At 55.5% G+C, this 17,354-nt stretch overlaps 5 protein-coding genes across 5 annotated transcripts; 4 read left to right on the top strand and 1 right to left on the bottom strand.

The window, feature by feature from the left end:
- Positions 1-1,530: 1,530 nt before the first annotated feature.
- On the top strand, positions 1,531-6,593 carry CPAR01_13395 (sulfite reductase flavoprotein alpha-component; the record flags this gene model as incomplete). Its single annotated transcript, XM_060497649.1, has 4 exons — positions 1,531-1,683; positions 1,733-1,773; positions 1,824-2,581; positions 2,638-6,593. The coding sequence occupies 4 exons, from the start codon at positions 1,531-1,533 to the stop codon at positions 6,591-6,593; spliced, it is 4,908 nt and encodes a 1,635-aa protein (XP_060344042.1).
- Positions 6,594-8,560: 1,967 nt separating this feature from the next.
- On the top strand, positions 8,561-9,174 carry CPAR01_13394 (LITAF-like zinc finger domain-containing protein; the record flags this gene model as incomplete). Its single annotated transcript, XM_060497648.1, has 2 exons — positions 8,561-9,037; positions 9,100-9,174. 2 exons carry the CDS (start codon positions 8,561-8,563, stop codon positions 9,172-9,174), a joined length of 552 nt encoding a protein of 183 aa, XP_060344041.1.
- Positions 9,175-9,955: 781 nt separating this feature from the next.
- Positions 9,956-11,472, bottom strand: CPAR01_13393 (WD domain-containing protein; the record flags this gene model as incomplete). The annotated part of the gene is made up of 3 exons (XM_060497647.1): positions 9,956-11,134; positions 11,203-11,368; positions 11,435-11,472. The coding sequence occupies 3 exons, from the start codon at positions 11,470-11,472 to the stop codon at positions 9,956-9,958; spliced, it is 1,383 nt and encodes a 460-aa protein (XP_060344040.1).
- Positions 11,473-12,134: 662 nt separating this feature from the next.
- On the top strand, positions 12,135-12,518 carry CPAR01_13392 (uncharacterized protein; the record flags this gene model as incomplete). Its single annotated transcript, XM_060497646.1, has 1 exon — positions 12,135-12,518. One exon carries the CDS (start codon positions 12,135-12,137, stop codon positions 12,516-12,518), a length of 384 nt encoding a protein of 127 aa, XP_060344039.1.
- Positions 12,519-13,980: 1,462 nt separating this feature from the next.
- CPAR01_13391 (spindle pole body component alp14) lies at positions 13,981-17,028 on the top strand (the record flags this gene model as incomplete). The annotated part of the gene is made up of 4 exons (XM_060497645.1): positions 13,981-14,244; positions 14,298-16,512; positions 16,567-16,946; positions 17,002-17,028. 4 exons carry the CDS (start codon positions 13,981-13,983, stop codon positions 17,026-17,028), a joined length of 2,886 nt encoding a protein of 961 aa, XP_060344038.1.
- Between the last annotated feature and the right edge of the window lie 326 nt (positions 17,029-17,354).

The raw sequence follows: 17,354 nt of genomic DNA, 5'->3' as shown, positions 1-17,354 counted from the left end.
GCCAGATCTCGCTCTGCCCGGCAGCGCGATACTCCGGGTCAATATGGTTCCACGAGACCCGCAAGACAAGACTTTAACAGCGGCACGAGCCTATTTGGGTGTTTACACCCGCGTCCTTGGGGGTTCATTGACAATCTCGAAGTCCGGCTCGACGGACAACTTCGGAAACGCGGAGGATAGTTATGAGAGAAACGAACGCCAAAGTCGATGGATCATGGCACGAGGTATACCTCCAGTCCTTGACCAAACAATCCTTCGCGGCTTGTGTGCATCAACTCACCACCCAAGGCCGAGCGACGAGTGAATATCTGATGATCATACTTCCATGATCCGACGTGATGATGTCCCGCAGAAATTTCCGTACCAGACGATCAAGCCCCCTAACCAGGAAGGGTACAGAGTATAGCTCTGGCCCCCAATAGCGCATAGAGCTAAGGTAAGATACGGCGGTAAGCGTGCACGCGGCCATCACCAGTTGAGCTATCAGTAACTTTGGGTTTACAATCTCAGTATGGCTTTGGGATGGAACCCCGTTTAACACCATTTCCCGCTGAGCTCAGCGGCCGGCGAGTAAGACCTGATCAGGACTTATAGGTGCATCAAGCTCTTGGCAAAAAGACAAGGCGCCAGCCAGACGTGCAATTAGCATGGCGAAGCAAGACGTTGCTCAACGATGCTACCCGCCACCTGAGTCCAGCACGTATCGATGATACTCGAGCATCATTATGATCACCTTCAGCGCGTCTCTCACAAACGCCACGGACCTGTCATCTGTAGTTCAGACCATCGTTGAGGCTCCACCAGCACGGGCCCCTACAACGTTGTGCGGCACTTGGCATCGTCTCATCGTCTCCCAAAACAGGGGCTGGCGGGGGTTCAGACTAGCCCCCGAATAGCTTCATTGGCGTCTCTCCCTGTGTGTTCTCTCCGCCTGAAATTGCTTCTCGGGCTTCAGCTTCATGTCTCTATTCTGTGGCGCTCCTAGCTGTCCAATCCTGTCATCCCCAGATCGCACGGCACTTGCCATCACCCCCCTTGTCTCGGTGACCACATGGTCTCCCGCGTCTTGAGACCGGCCAGGAGCGGCCTTCCTTCCAGGCCGAGAACTCCTCACCCCATCCCCGTCTCAAAAATACGGTTAATTCACTAGCGTGAGGCTGTATTGGTCTACTCCTACCGGTGCCATTCCACGCAACATGGATCGTGTTTGGGCCCAGTACCGCCAAGTTGGCACTAGCTCGACATACCCCGGCCAAGTCAACCTGCCTTTGGGACATCTGACAAGCTGTCTGGGGGGTACATATCGACGACTTCTCGTCTGTCGACCCGTTTGGTGCTGAGGATGATCTCGAGTCTTCTAGGGCTGACGTCTCGTGGGAATTTGCTTGCTTTGCTTACCTTTCGTCTGTCTTTTCTCTTCATCCTGCCTTGACGGCACCTTACCTTCTTTTTTTTTGCCCAGGTGGCTTTGCTATTGCAATCTGGTTCTTTAGTCCAGAGGCAGGTCCCTGGTGTTTTATTCTAATAATCATGTCTGAGCGATCGTGTCCCGTGTCTGGGTCCATGGGTGGTGGAAGATGTCCCGCAGGTGCACATGGGCAAACAGCGAATCGACGGGTTGGACCGCGAGGTTGTTCCTTCTCAGGGTATACTCAGCAAGGAGATCTTCATGCTGCTTTTGATGTAAGTTGCTGTCTCGATCATGGACCTTCATCAAAGCTAACAGTATCAGATACCGCGAGGGGTAGACGTTGATGAGTGGCTGCGTGCTAGGTAAGACCTCCTCCTCAAGATGTTACGGACAGGCTACTTACAAGATAAAGGGAGAGAAAGGCCATCAACGAAATTGTCTACTCGGACATCCCATCAGCGGACCACATCGCCCAAGTGAAGAACGTCGACACTCTCGTTGCCGATGACAGAGACCTATTAGCCGTTGCCTTGGGTGCACCAGCTCGACAAGTTATTCTTCGAGCCGAAGAGGTAGGGCCTCAAAGTGGATGGAAGGACGGATACCTCAGCGCCGAGTATGGCTTCAACGCACCCGACTCGAACGAAGCTGCCGGAGCCCTCGCCAACTGCCCTGGACGCGTCTGGTCCGATCTCTGCGAGAGAATGCCCGGCTGTGTTTCACGGGGACGCGTTAGAGAGTCGGTTGCCGCTCTTCCCCTCGTCGAAGGAACCGAGGAGTATGTTCCTGATCAAGCCCTCTGGGCTGCTATCGTGGCTCTAGGCATGCTATGCTCCATCTATCGGTACGAAGACAAGAATGATGGATACGACGGTGTCAGCATCAATTCGATCTCTACCAAGCCTCGCGTCGAAATGAGCGACGACCTCGGACCGGAACTTGTAGGAATCCCGAGGACCATCGGACTACCATACTGGCAGGTCTCGCGACGCATGGGACGGGCTATTCCCCACCTAACCTTCTTCGACCAAGCGTCCTACAACATCAAAGTGCGCGATCCGACTTCCGTCTACCCATATGTTGGCCGCTTCGACAATACCGATCTTCGGTGGCCCATGTTTGGAGAGCGTACCGAGATTGCTTTCTTGAAAGGCTGTGCCGACACTTCGGGTAAGTCCAAATACCATCGCAATAATCCCCAAGACACTGACCTGATATGTGTGCAGCATCCTTCCAACACGGCCCAGATGCCATAGCCGCTTGCCAAGAGCATGTCATGAACCGGAACAACGAGGGCCTGTTGAGGGAGATGATAAGACTCAAGGAAATCCTCGAGAGGATGCCGAACGCCTTCCACTCCATCTCAACCAACCCCAACTCGGGCGACAACTACGTCTCGGCGGCCGAGTGGGTGCGATGGGGCAAGTTCTCCGCGCCGCTGTCCAAGAGGTGCCCTGCCGCTTCCGGTCTTCAGTTCCCGCCGTATCTTCTCATGGACGCCTTCCTTGGGCGCAAGAAGTACGATTCGTTCCTCGGCAACGAGGGTCTGCACCTACGCGCATGGCTGCCGTCTAACCTGCGAGCTTTCATCGCCTCTGTTGAGTACCACTATCGGATTCCAGAGTATGTCAGAGAGTCTGGAGATCCACGACTCATGGGCGTCCTGGATGGAATTATCGAGGCGTACACGGGCGAGCGAGGCTTTATGGGCACACATAGGTATAAGGTGTTTGGTATCCTCGAAGTCGCCTCCAAGACTGGCCGGACGGAAACGAACGGTGCCTCTGGCGCCTCTGATGATTCGGGAAGGCCGTGGGAAGAGGTGCACCGCCAATTCTCGGATGCCATGAAGGAACGCCTGGAGCCTTACCGTGGGAACATTCCCGTCGAACCCCATGAGATGCGCGGAACCTTTGAGGAGTGTCGGTACAAGTCGCGTATCCTCTCTCGATCTTTTGTCGACTCGGATCATGATCGGTCAATCTCCATGGTCACGCTTGACCTACACAACACTGGCATCACGTTCCAGCCGGGTGACAGACTCGCCATCATGCCCCTTAACAGTTGGGAAGAATGTGCCAAGGTAGCTGCGGCGCTCGGTTTGGACACGATGCTTGAAAGCCCTGTTCTTCTCGACCGCAAGTGGTCTCGATTTGCGGAGCACTTGGAGACGGTCTCTAATCACGGCGTTGCGAGCACCTCCACAAAGACAAGGAAACTCATGGTCAAGGATATCCTCCGCCGAGGTCACCTGGCACCGCTGACCCAGGATCTCGTCCTCAAGATCCACGCCATGCTGAGAGCCTCGTCGAACACTGTGCTCCAGGTATTGGCGACTGAGGAGTGGCCAGTCCGTGGCTCACTGGGTGACCTTCTCCAAGCCGCTGTCATGGACACTCCGACACACATCTGGGACCAAGCATTCGACCTCTCCAACGATGTGGCATGGCTCAGCGACCTCATCTCGGTCGAGATCCCGCGCACATATTCCATCTCCAACTACCCCGAGGAGCTTCTCCCAAGCACCGTCGACCTCACAATCTCACGGGCAGAATACAAGCTCTGCGCCACGTTTGCCGGGAAGTCTGATATCTCACGATCGGGCGTGAGCAGTGGCTACCTCAACCCACCCGTAGGCTCACCGGATGACTTCATCGCCGACGAAGACGAACTGCTCGTCGGGATCTCCAGACCAATCGCCTTCCAGCTACCTCTTGATGGCGCCGCCCCCTGCGCATTCTTCGCCGGTGGCAGTGGCATTGCCCCTTTTAGGAGCTTCTGGCAGGCTCGTGCTGGCCGCTCAGTCGGAAAGAACATGCTTTTCCTCGGTGTCCAGAACCGGGAAAAGTTCTGCTACGAGGATGAGCTCCGTCAATACGTAAATGCGGGGCTCATGGAGGTTCATCTCGCGTTTTCCCGTGATAGTCGCGGTCTTGCGTATGACCCCATCATGAGAGACCTCATCGAGCGCCGTACTGAGCCACGATACATCGACTCGCTCATCGCAGAGCAGGGAGCTAGCGTGTGTGACTTGGTCATGTCCAAGAAGCAAGGTGGCCTTGGAGGGTATCTGTACATCTGCGGCTCCGTTGATGTTTTTGACTCCGTCATGAGCGGGCTGCGCAAGGCCATTTATAACCATCGGACGGCGACTATGGAGTCTACGGATCTGATCATCAACACCGCCTTTGCCGAGCGGCGGATCATGTTGGACGTCTTTATGACTCCGAAGCCGCTCCCCTGTAATCGACCCACCATCCCACTCTCACAGCTGTCCCTTCATACAGGACATAGGCCTGGAGGAAGGATGTGGATTGCCGTTCATGGCAGTGTGTATGACGTTACGGATTTCTCCCCTATGCACCCGGGAGGCACCCTGATTATGAGGTCGAATGCGGGCGTGGATTGCACGAAATCCTTCGACAATTTGGCGCACACGAACAACCCGGAGGTGGCCAGCCTGCTCACAAAGTACTTCATCGGCCATCTGACCCCCAAACCCGAGTATCACGACTGCGAAGAGATCAGTGGTCTGTACGATATGTGGTCGGCGTACCTGCGAACGACCGTCGAGACACTCGTCTCCCAGCAATTCGAAATGGACGACATCCTCGGCTCGTCGAAGCTGTGGTTCCAGGGCAGCCTCATCAACATGCTGGGTGTGCGCATCTTCTACCAATACCAATCCCGCCTCCTCCAAGGAGGGTTCTCTGCCCTCTTTGGACCCAAATTCCAAGAACTCGTCCTCAAGCTCTCCTTCACGATGGCCAACGCCGCGTCCGTCGGATCGGATACCAAACTCCCCGACATTCTCGGCATCATCGCCAGGGCCAAAACCTCCACGGACGCCGTAACAACCTCCAAGGAAGTCTCGCGCATCGGCCAGTTCATCTGCGACAGCGAACCAGCCCGCCTAATGGAGCGCGGCATCATGGACTACGCCAACAAGTCAGTCCAGCTCGACATTGAGCTCCTCGAAGACATCCGCGAGGAAGCCTGCCACGGCATGGACGCCTTCGACACGGTCATGAACCTCGAGTCCTCCTCCCAGTCCCAGCGCGTCACCGTTCTCTGCCAGTTCCTCATGCAAACCCTCGAGCGCATGGCCAAGCGCCTCGAGGTCTTTTACTCCAAGCTGGCGCAGTGCTCCATCTACCACCCCGAACTCGAGCGGAACCCGGCCCGCACTCGCTGGGACCTCGTCAAGCGCCGCGTCCGCGACGGGTCCTTCTTCATCCTCACCCAGAGCACCGTCATCGGCGGCGCGCCGTCCTATAAGTCTTCCGCGGCCGCGGGCGAGACGGTGGTGTTTGACAACGTTCTCTCGCAGATCCAGCAGACGATTCGCAACGCGCCTCATATCCCCAGCCCGCCGCTGCAACAGCAGCAGCAGCAAAACATGCATCTCAACGAGCGACATCGCGTGCGTACGGAGGCACCCCTCAACGGCGCCACTGCATTCGAATCCCACCAAAATAGCAACGCCCTGAACCGCATGTCCACCTTCATCGACAAGAACATGCGCGCCATCCGCCGCCTGAGCAAAATGCCACCGATGCCCTTGAACATGACCTTTGAGCAAATGGTCGCGGCCAACCAGCCGCAGTTCCACGCCAACGGGGTCACGACGCCACCTTCAAGCCGCGGTTCGAGCCGCTCGCCTACTCGGGGCCGTCTCCCGGCCGCAAACGCGCTACATATCCAGGGCTTCGCGCGCTCGCGTACGCCGTCGTTGGCGGAAGAGTCGATGAACCGCATCATGCTTAACCGGCGCGGCACAAACAGCTCAGAGGGTTCGCGGTCCGGCTCGTCGCTCTCGCATCACCAGTACGATCATCACGGGCAGCATGGTGCGATGCCGATGATGATGGCGCACCACGGGCACGGCGGCATGCCTCACCACTACCCGCCTACCCCTATCGCGACGCCGCCGCTGGACCCCAACACGGCGATTCAGTCCATGGTCAGCAGGCTTAACCTGAAATCGAGGAGCGTTGCCGGGTCGTCGCCCGCGTCACCGGCCTTGTCGCTGGACGAGAAGGGCCGGGTGGCGCGCATGTCTGCGCAGACGGCTGCTTCAGCGCATAACCCGCGGAACCGGTCGACGAGCACGCTGAGGTCGTTTAAGTTGAGGGAGTTGGTGGCGAACCAGGAGCCGATGAGGGTTGCGCCAACGTTTTAGACTCGGATGGTCTGGGGAGAGATGAGTATGTAGGGAGCGATCTGAAAATGGGTTTAGTAGCGCAGGCGTGATATGTAGCATGTTATCGAATTGATTAATTGCAACTCTTATGATGACCAACGAAGATGTAATCGACTGTCTGGCTTTTCAATTGAGTACTATGCAGAGATTCTCTTGCACACTGCAGCTATAGTACATGTACAGACGTCTCATGTACCAACGGTGATGAGCGTGGTCTATGCCATTCAGCTGTTGTAACTCACTGAAGGATGCTCTGTGATAGTATCATCCCAATGTTGGAAACATATCAAGAGAAGTGGCCTTGCGGCTCTCCAGAAGTTCAAGCTTCATCTGTTTTTGATGCCATTTTAGTATAGGTACCAGCTGCAATGTGTATGGCTATCTCAGATAAGCCATATCAGTATTTCGTCTACAACAAGAAGCGCCCAATGTCACAAGACATCTTCTAGTCTTTTCGTAGTATAAGGATCGAAGGATTCTTGCATCCAGGCATCCACAACACTGCACTGAAGTCAGCACAAGCCATCAGTCAACGGGTTTCTGCCCGAGCATGTAACAAGCACTGCTTTATCGCAACGGCCCTCTCAAAGAATACTTTGATTAGTGGAAGAGTCGAGTTCAATCTATCGTTCTCAACCAAAACTAGGTGATAACGATCAAGCCATAGGCAATCTATGAAGGAACATGAAAGTACAGGAGAGGGTCTCGACCGGCCCAAAGATCGTCTCAAGTGTGGCGAGTGCAGAAGTGGCTGACGCACCTGACTGTGGCTGAGCTCTGCACTCCACACCGCCACGTGCCTAATTAGGTAATAAAGGTACAGGAGTACTTGGGAGCCCGGTCCCGCGCCCAGGCCGACGAACTGCACATCACACACTTGGCTCCAATCATCTCCAGTCAACCTACCAAGGAACGAGAGGAACCCGGGCGAGTATGACATCGCCACGTCCAAAGCTCCCTCGACCGCCAATCCTGCCAGTGTCTTTCTCTCAGTCCGTCTGCTAGCACACTGGGGATATCAGACCAAGGAGACCATGATATCACCCGTCCACTTGGCACGCACCCGTCTCGTCCCGCATTTCTACCACGCTGGCAGGCCGCAGCATCGCCCGTCCATCGTGCCCGTCCCCGTCTCAGCATGATTGCCAGACAAGGACCACCCCCGGCCGATGGCGTCCATACCCCCCGACTGCCCGGTCCTTTCTGTGTTCTCTGCTCTTCTACAGCTTCTGCAGAGCCCACTTTCAATCACTCCCTCTGTTTCCATCTCGTGCCAAAGAAGGCTGCAGGAGTTCTTCGGTCTCGCCATTCGTAACAATTGCAACATGATATGTAGTCGCAAAAATCCACCCAGGCCCGGTTGTGTTCCGTGAGTGAGTGGACTCGTGTAAGTGTCGGGGTGTCACTGTCACTGTCCCATCCACTCACATCCCATCTGAACATCCAAACAGGGCTGCGCCGTGCCTGCGTCCGGTGCAGCTCGCTCGCATGCACACAAGCACATGCACATGCACGCCTTTTTGCCTCCCTTCCCCTCTACCTACCCTTCCCATCTGATCTTCCAGCGGAAAATGGAGTAGACAAGCGACGGAAGCAAGCGGCGGCGGCGGTGCCCGGGTACGCCGGTGTGAGTGTACACAGTAGTAGAGACAGGCAACAGAGAAACAAGGTTATTACGGCACCTCCCTTACCCGTTTACTTTTCTATTCGTGTCATTGGGCGGAGTGCGCGTAGGAAGAGTGAGGAAGGCAGTGCCACCCATCGTAGAGTTTGGATATAAGTCACCACAGCCCGAATGCTCTTGCCTCGTCACCTGCTTCTCATTTCTTCCACTTCCAGGTTGATTTTGGTTCACCTCTCCACGTCACTCCCTCTCTTCGAACCCACCCCCTTCACCTACTCTTTCTCAACACAACACAAAACACAAACCTCGACCCAAGCAGAAAATGGACAAACCAACCCACAGCCCCGCCACCCCGGCCCCAACCAACATCCCAACACCGGACCCGAACCCGTCAGACAACTACACGACCTCCGGCCCGCCCCCAGAATACCAACAACACCAACACGCACACCTCAACGCCCAACCCACCGGCACCTCCATGCCAAAATACGGCGGCCCATCCCCTCACAGCCCGCCCCCTCCCCAGAACTACGGAGGTTACGTCCCGCCGCAAAGCTACCCCCTCCAAACCGGCGGGCCCCAAAACTTCCAGCCCTACGGCACCCCGCTGCCTTCCCTCGGCCCCCACCCGGCGCCCGTCGAGTGTCCCGAGTGTCACGCCCGCGGCGTCACGGCGGTGGAGTACTCCTCTGGCGGCTTCACGCACGCTCTCGCTGCGCTGGTGTGCTTTGTGAGCTGTTTGGGGTGTATTCCCTACCTCTTTTCCTCGTTGAAGGATGCGAGGCATAAGTGTTCCAAGGTATGCTTCTTCATCTGTATTCTGAGGTGGTTAGGAGGGTCGTCGGCTAACAAAAATAACAGTGTGGAATTCCGTTGGCGACATATCACCGCAGCGGTAGAACTGAAGTCCATTGGCACCAGGCTTATAATGCCTAGGCGATGGCCCGGGCAGGATAGGAGCCTGCAACATATCTAGTCAGGGGCGGTCGTTGGGCTACGAAAGCCGGCGGATAATTTGACCCAGGCTGAGGTGGATGGGCTAGAGCAGTATTCTGGGGGTCAAACCAGTCTGATTATGCGAGGCGTAAAGGATACCCATTCTAGTCTTTTTTCTTTAAGAACACGAATTCGCGCTTGAAGCGGCTGCATTATATTTCATTCAAAGGTTTCCACTTGCTGGCGCTACAGTTTTGCCGTTGTATGCACTCAACCTCTAGAGCTGGGCGCCGAGCGTATGGCCACAGCCGGGATATCGTTGACGGGGCATCATTCTCCATGCAGTTTATCCATACAGTAGTCGTCCACTGTGTATCATCCCTTTCAACATCATGTCAAATACTAGTCCTCATCTGAGGCGAGAGCCAAATTGAAAGCCCAGCGAGGACATGTTGCGGGTATCTATTCGATCATGTACAAGCTCTCCTAAAATCTATATCATCAGCGAAGGCATCACGTAATCGTCAGATCGTACGCCGTACTTTTGACCCCTTTTGACGCCTGCCTCCGGTTTGCCCATGCTTCTCGTGTGAATCGTTACGCCATGATCCTGTATTTGCTCCCGTCGCGATTACTCAAGTTGGCGACTCAGCATCCCGTGTACACACGATGTACACACCATGGCGCGAGTCGCCCTCGGCAATCGTCGTGACGTTGTCTTGTGGTGTCATCTGCCCCATATGTCATCTGTCGTCAAATGACCTCATAGTGAGGGTGCTGTTTAGTTGGCGAATATGCGCACATTCAGGTCGACACTTCCCGTTGCGATGACGCAGCGTATTGAGACATCCTGGGGCTTTGGCACCGCTTTGCTCGGTGTGCCGTTGGCACCATTGGCACCATCGCCGTTGGTGGCCGCCTCCCTTGCAATGCCAGGGGCCCAGCGCAGACAAGAAACAAAGTGGCCGTGGACGTCGTCCAGAACCTTGACGCATTTGCCCTCTTGCGCCAGATCCCAGCATCGCAAAGTCTTGTCATCAGACACACTAAGCAAGTACTTGCCGCCGGGGTGGAAAACCAGCGCGCGTACCCAATTGTCGTGTCCCAGCAGAGTCTTGATGCAGTTTCCACGAGCGTCCCATAACCTGATTGCCTTGTCACGGCTGCCCGTTGCCATGAACTCGGCCGTGTTCGTTGCGGGCGGAGCCTTCTTCAGGCCGGCCAATGACGCCAAGTGACTGTAAGCCGTCGGCGGTGCGAGCGTGCAGCATTCTACAACGTGCTCGTGCCCAACCAGCATCAACTTGACTTCGGGATTTGAGGCGTTGATATCCCAAAGGCGGCCCGTCTGGTCGTTCCCTGTTGACAAGAGGTAGCGTCCATCCGACGATGGGCAGACGTCTCGTACCCAATCCGCATGCCCGCGCAGTGTCTTGACGCAGTAACCCGTTGACACATCCCAGATTCGTAGGGTCTTATCACGACTCGCCGACACGAGAAGGTTTCCCGTGGCACCTGCGGCTCCCGAAGGAATGAATCGAACCGCACTGACGCTGTGGTCGTGGCCAGGCAACGTCCGAATATTCTTGTACTCGTCTGAGGGGTCCCATAGCTTGATGGTCAAATCACTCGAGCATGAGGCAAGCAGCGTCGCACCACGGGGTCCTCCAAAATCAACATCCAAGACGGCCTTTGTGTGTCCCTTGATCGTCCTCTCGAGTTCGCCTAGCTCCCAGTCCCAGATTTTGATGGTGTAGTCTTCCGAGCCAGAGGCGAGCGACGAAAAGACGGGGTGAAATGCTACGCAGGTGATCGGGTCGCGGTGGGATTGCAGGGTGTGTCGGGCGGGGGAACGTGGCAGCCAGCTGGTGGGGTCCTGATTCCGTCGAGATAGTGAGGTTGGTGTCGCATTGTCGAGTTCTGATTGCAGAGAAGCACTTCGAGACTCGAGTTCCATGATCTAGAGAGAACAATGTTGGTCAGCGCCGCTGGAAGCAATCATCCAAGGCCATTACGGACGAAACGAACCTTTTTCTGAAGCCGCACTACACTGGTCCATTTCTTCTCCAGCAATCCCTCATACTTCTTCGAAGTGGCGGCGTCGAAAGAGTCGCCAATCTGCAATTCTTCTCTGAGGGCATTTGCAGCATTAGGGAGGTTGCTCGAGGAGAGATATGCGATAATGGCCTTGTGCCTGCCACCGGCTGGTCAGTATGTCGCGTCCATGGCCACTCTTTGGGCGAAGAGGGTGGGAACCTACAGCTCCTCTGCTTGCCGAGGGGTGAGAATTTGGCTCATCCTGACAGACGGTGGAAGCTACGTAAGTAACGGATTGCTTGCAAGTAATTACAAAGTTGAGAGGCACTGGTGGCACAAGATGGCACACACGAGCAGATGGAAACGAAAGATGTGTGATTTGGTGGTTTGTTATCGAGGTGCGTCTGCAAGGCGGTGCTCGGGGCTCCGTCTGTCGGTGGTGGTGGTGGTGGTATCGCAGCAACCGCGATGGGCGCGCCACGTGCAATCGGAGGTGGCAGAAGCTGGCCGGAAGTAAAGACGAGGCTGATGGAAATTCGGAGGCGGTCGGGGAGGACAGGAATTGGTAGCCTCGTTAATCGGATATTTTATTGCAGCGACGGCAGGATGCAGAGGTCAGGCAGGTCAGGGTCGAATTGGCGGGGACCAGGGCCAAGTGGCAGATATTCGCGGAGTTGTAAAGGCGGTGTCGGTGTTGTTGGTGTCCAAGCTCTCGATATTCTTTGGCTGTGCAAGGGTGGATAGTTCCTCTCTGTGTGTGTATCTTTCCTTCAGCGGGTGTTTTCAGTCAGGGGTTGGGCTCCCAGGCGTTGGGCAGCATATCTTTGTGCGTTACAACAGCAGATTGCAGGATTGAATCGAGTTGTCTCTTTCAGAGTACGTGGGTATGTCTAGGAGCAGTGACTTTTTGGAGGGGAGACAATATGTCCAAGAATGCGAGGCGAGACGAGACGAGGGGTGCAAGTGCGAGGCTCGGCCAAAAGATGACGCTTGAAGGTGGGCATGAGCCGGAAAGGCGAAATGTTTCATGTGCTTCGGGCTGCGTTGGCTGCGTAGGGAACTCCCTGAAGAATTGGTGGGAGATGAGGCGGTGCGTATGGCGCTGGCGGGGGCCCTCCGATATGCGAGTCCCAGATATTCTGTATGGAGTACGCTGTATCTGTATAGGCGTATGGGACCCTGGGGAAACTTATTCGACGACGACGAGTGTTCAATGCGTGTGGCACTGGGTAGAGGGAAAAGATGGGAGAGAAGAGGTCAACCATGTTTGGTGGGGTGGAATGAAGTGTGGCTGGTGCAGCGCATAGGCACTAATGGGGCTTGAGAGATGGTAGTGTGGCTGGTGCATTGCCAGCTGGTCTCTTTCAGGTAGGTACTATGGAGGGCTGAAGTTGTACGTCCCTCTTTCCCCCAATGACATCACAGTGTTGGACCGTTTCTATGGCAATAGACAGAGCTTTCATTGGCCTGAGATTCTTCAGCGTCAACATGTGGTTCAGCCACTTTTGCAGCTGTCACAGCCAACCAGCCGTAACAGTCTATTCGGTCAATTGATTCTTTGGCAAAAAGACATTTCCAGCATCATTGCTTAAATATTAGGGGGCAAACTACTACACTACCGTGCAAGCCTCAGGGTGGAAATGCCTGATTCATGGCATGATTTGCTATCTTTAAATGAGTGGATATGTTAGAGTGGCTTATAACGGCCATTAATGCGCAAATTGAGCAAGCGCATCTTGGGTGCTTGGGCCTGGAAGCAGAGAGGAAAAAGGAAGCAATTTGGCTAGATGGCCGGACCTGGCTTTCATGACTAAGGCTCTGAGGGAACAAGCACACAAGGTAAGCCCAAGGTGAGGCCAAGGTGAAGGCAGGTGAAGGTAGGTGAATAGCCAATGCCCCGCCATCCATGCTATCAAGTCTTATCGAGTGGTAGAGAATTGAAAGTCATCATGTGATCTGTGTTGACCCGGGAGACCAGCGACCCAATCATATTCATGCCCAATTGCCCGATGCGCGCCCATCTGCTGTGTTCCCCACACACACACAAACACGTCAGGCCAGGAACAGGGAGAAAAGGGCGCCCAATGCAGGCGCCCACCAACTGGCAACCCTGACAGAAGCCTTGAGGTGAACGGTGAACCAAATCCAAGCAAAGCACCTGCTTGCTGGGCCCGTCCCCTCCGCCCTTGTCCCGACAACCAAAATTCCCTGTGCTCTTCGGACCAGCACAAACAAAAGAAACCCCAGCCGTACTTTTCCTCCACATTCCACAACCCTCAGACTGGCGACGTTGGCTTTGTACCTTCACCTGCAACAACCACACTACGGGAACTACCTCTAGCCTCCTTTTCTCTGTCATCTCAAAGACCTGATTTGACTTCCTCCAGTCCCGGTCCCTTGTTTCCACGAGAACCATCACCGCACATACCTCACATCTCTCTGTTTCCCCATACCTATTGCTATTCCTATACTGCTAGGAACCTTCCTCGCAATCTCCAATACCTCGAAGGATACTTTCACAGCTCCCACCCACCTCGCTCACCGCCAGGTACCTTGCCAATTCCACATTGGCTTGACGATCAACAAGTATTTGGCTGCTGCGACAACCTCAAATTCACCTGATCTGGTTCAGCTTGGCCATCATTCTGTAAGTCATGCCAGCCTCTTGCGCCCATATCACCACAGACATCGCCAGTCACTGCGCCTGCAGCTGCCGGCAGCCTGCATACCATTGCGTTCTGCAGCTTGTGACTGTCCTCCTTCCTCAATATGGACCGTCATCTCAAACATACTCGTTCCCTCTCGAGGCTAATCAGACGTGTAGCTAGCTTCAGAAAGCCAGACATCCACGACAAGGAGAACTGCTCCCCCGATTCAGCTCTTCTTCCTCCTCCTCCTCCTCCTCCTCCTCTTACTCCAACCCCTCCACCACCCAAACCGGTCCCTACTACACCCCGCCAGCAAGCCTCCATTCCGATGGCTGAAGAAGAAGACTTTAGCTCCCTTCCCCTCCAGGATAGGTTTACCCACAAGGTATGACGTTGCCGCCTCTGCTGCGCCGTGTTTGATGCGCTGACGCGCCGCAGGTTTGGAAAGTCAGAAAGCAGGCCTATGAAGACGCCGCGAAAGCCTTCGCTGCTACTGCCGACGAGTACGACAATGCCTTCAGACCCTTCCTCTCCGACTCGGGCCTCTGGAAAGGCGCCGTCGCCGATTCCAACGTTGCTGCCCAACAAGATGGTCTGGCGGCGTACTGCGCGTTTCTCAAATTCGGAGGAAAGGAACACTGCACAAGGACGCGTGGAACTACGATAGGGCCTATCTGTGAAAAGGGTTTGCCGTCAACGCGTGCCGCTGCCAAGGAGTCATCTCTCGAAGCCCTTCTACTACTCGTCGAACTCGATGTTGCCGCCCCAGTCATCGAAGAGATTATCCCGGCGCTTGCCAACAAGCAACCAAAGGTTGTCGCCGCGGCTATTACCGCACTGACCGCAGTCTACCACAACTTCGGATGCAAGACCGTCGACCCCAAGCCCGTGTTGAAGGTCCTTCCCAAGGCATTTGGTCATGCCGACAAGAATGTCCGTGCTGCCGCGACGAGCCTTGCCGTCGAATTCTACCGATGGCTGCGCGAAGCCATGAAGCCCATGTTCTGGGGCGACTTGAAACCCACTCAGCAGACCGACCTCGAGGCGCAATTCGAAAAGATCAAGGCCGAGCCAGCTCCGAAGCAAGAACGATTCTTGCGCTCACAACAAGCCGCCATGGCACGTGCGCCCCCACCCGGAGCCGACGACGAGTACGATGATGGTGGAGACTATGGCGAGGAACCAGCCGAGATGGACGCCTTCGACCTGGCGGAACCCCAGGATGTCTTTGGCAAGATCCCCGCCAACTTTAACGAAGCCTTGGCCTCGTCCAAATGGAAGGAGAGAAAGGAAGCAGTGGAAGGTCTCTACGCGGCAATCAACGTGCCAAGAATCAAGGATGGCGACTTCAACGAGATCAACCGAGGGCTGGCAAAGTGCATGAAGGACGCCAACGTTGCTGTTGTGACTCAAGCCGCGCAGTGTATCGAGGTCTTGGCCAAGGGATTGCGGCAAGGCTACGCAAAACACCGCACTACTGTGATGCAACCCATCATGGAACGCTTGAAGGAGAAGAAGGCAACGGTGGCAGATGCTCTCGGCGCTGCGCTTGACCAAGTCTTCCTGGCTACAAGTCTGACTGACTGCCTTGAAGACATCAATACCTACCTCGTCCACAAGAACCCCCAGATCAAGGAGGGCACCATGAAGTTCTTGATTCGTTGCCTCAGAACGACACGCGATGTGCCGAGCAAGCCCGAGATCGCGTCCATTGTCGAGGCAGGCAAGAAATTGTTGACCGAGTCCAGCGAGGGCCTCCGTTCAGGCGGTGCTGAGATTTTGGGCACTGTCATGAAGATCATTGGCGAGCGCGGTATGGGTCCGCACATGGAAGGCCTAGATGATATCCGCAAGACGAAAATCAAAGAATTCTTCGAGACGGCTGAAGTCAAGGCAAAAGAGAAGCCGAAGGCACCCCCGCCAGCTGCCAAGGCACCGCCCCCGAAGAAGGTCGTCGGAGGGAAGAAGCCCCTGGGCATGAAGAGACCGGCCATGCCGGCGGCAAGCGCTCCGCCGCCCGCCGACCCGGAACCCCTCTCCCCACAAGCTTCATCTCGTCCCAAACCCGCAGGCACCAAGATGGGCATGCCGAAGCCGTCGGGCTTGGCCGGCCTCAAATCCAAGCGCCCTCTCGGTGCACCAGCGGCGGCCGGATCCCCTCGACGCCCTGCTGCCGCACCAATTATGCCCGACGATGATGAGCCTGCCCCTCCCCCGCCTCAGCCTCGCATTGGCCTCGGCAGAGGTGGTCTTGCAGGACGATCTCTTGCGAAACCTGCTGCCGCTCCTGTTCAGATGCCTCCTGCATCGCCGCCGCCTTCCAGCGGACTCACGGCAATGGAGCGGGCTGAACTCGAAGAACTCAGATCGGCAAACGAGCGCCTGACACGCCAAGTGGAGGAAATGAGGCATGAAAGGAGCAAGTACATGTCTGAGATTCAAGAGTTGAAGAACCAAAATGCGGGTTTGATTGAAGACCATACCCGTGATGTCCTCAGCATCAAGGCCAAGGAGACGCAGTTGGTTCGTGCAAGAAGTGATGCAGAGGCCACGGAGTCGACGAACGATCGCCTCAGACGGGAGCTGGATCGCCTTAAGAGAGCGCTCAACCACGCCGAGGCCCTGAACTCAAGGACAGGCATGGGCAGCCCAGGTAAGATAGCAGCTTCTTCTATCAGTGAGTGTTCATGTACTGATGTAATCGCAGGTCTTGCTTCGCCTACGCACGACGACGCCGGTATCTACCGCGACGCATCCTACGGTTCATCTTCTGCTCGACACAACCGTGTTAGTTACGCCAGCAACATGTCTGAGGAGAAGGAGAACGGAGACCATCACTACCCTCGCTCAAAGGCACTCAGTCCCGAGCTTAGGTATACGGGCAGTGCATCTTCCGGACGTGGTAGCCCTGCTAGAGGCTACAGGAGCTCTGCAGCCACCCCCGTTGATGATATACCGGCACCGTCATACTCGTCTGGCGGCGGCGGTGGAGGCGGTGGCATGAACTCGAATAACAACGGTGTGGAAAGCTGGAAGCGTGCAGCTGAAGTGACCAGCCAACTGAAAGCCAGGATTGAACAAATGAAGGTCAGTTGTCATCTTGATCTGGTATAATCTGTTTCCCATCACTAACAATTCTTAGGCGAAACAAGGATTTGCCCGTCCTTGAGCTCGACCGCCGAACCACCCGGTGCCAGATGGCCCGCTGGATACTGACGTGAACATGAAGAGGGGTTTTGTTTGGGGTCCGTAATGGTCACGGTTCAAAGGGGGGAAATCCTGCGTGTTCTTGGTTGCATATCACTGGCGTCGGAAGCATACCCCATACCTCATCTCCGGCCTGCAGTTGGGACAGGTAATTTTCGTCTGTATGAGTTATGCATTTTCACATCTATTATCGGCTCGCTTGTATAACCTCGAGGGGCGCGAGTGTACTTAATTAACGATGATTACGAATAAGAGTCTGCGATACCAGTCACCATGGAAGCATGATAC

Source organism: Colletotrichum paranaense (assembly GCF_030867605.1).
Source record: "Colletotrichum paranaense strain IMI 384185 chromosome Unknown Scaffold_12.1, whole genome shotgun sequence".
In the NCBI taxonomy this organism is placed as follows: Eukaryota; Fungi; Ascomycota; class Sordariomycetes; order Glomerellales; family Glomerellaceae; genus Colletotrichum; species Colletotrichum paranaense.
This window is presented reverse-complemented; position numbering and strand designations above follow the sequence as displayed.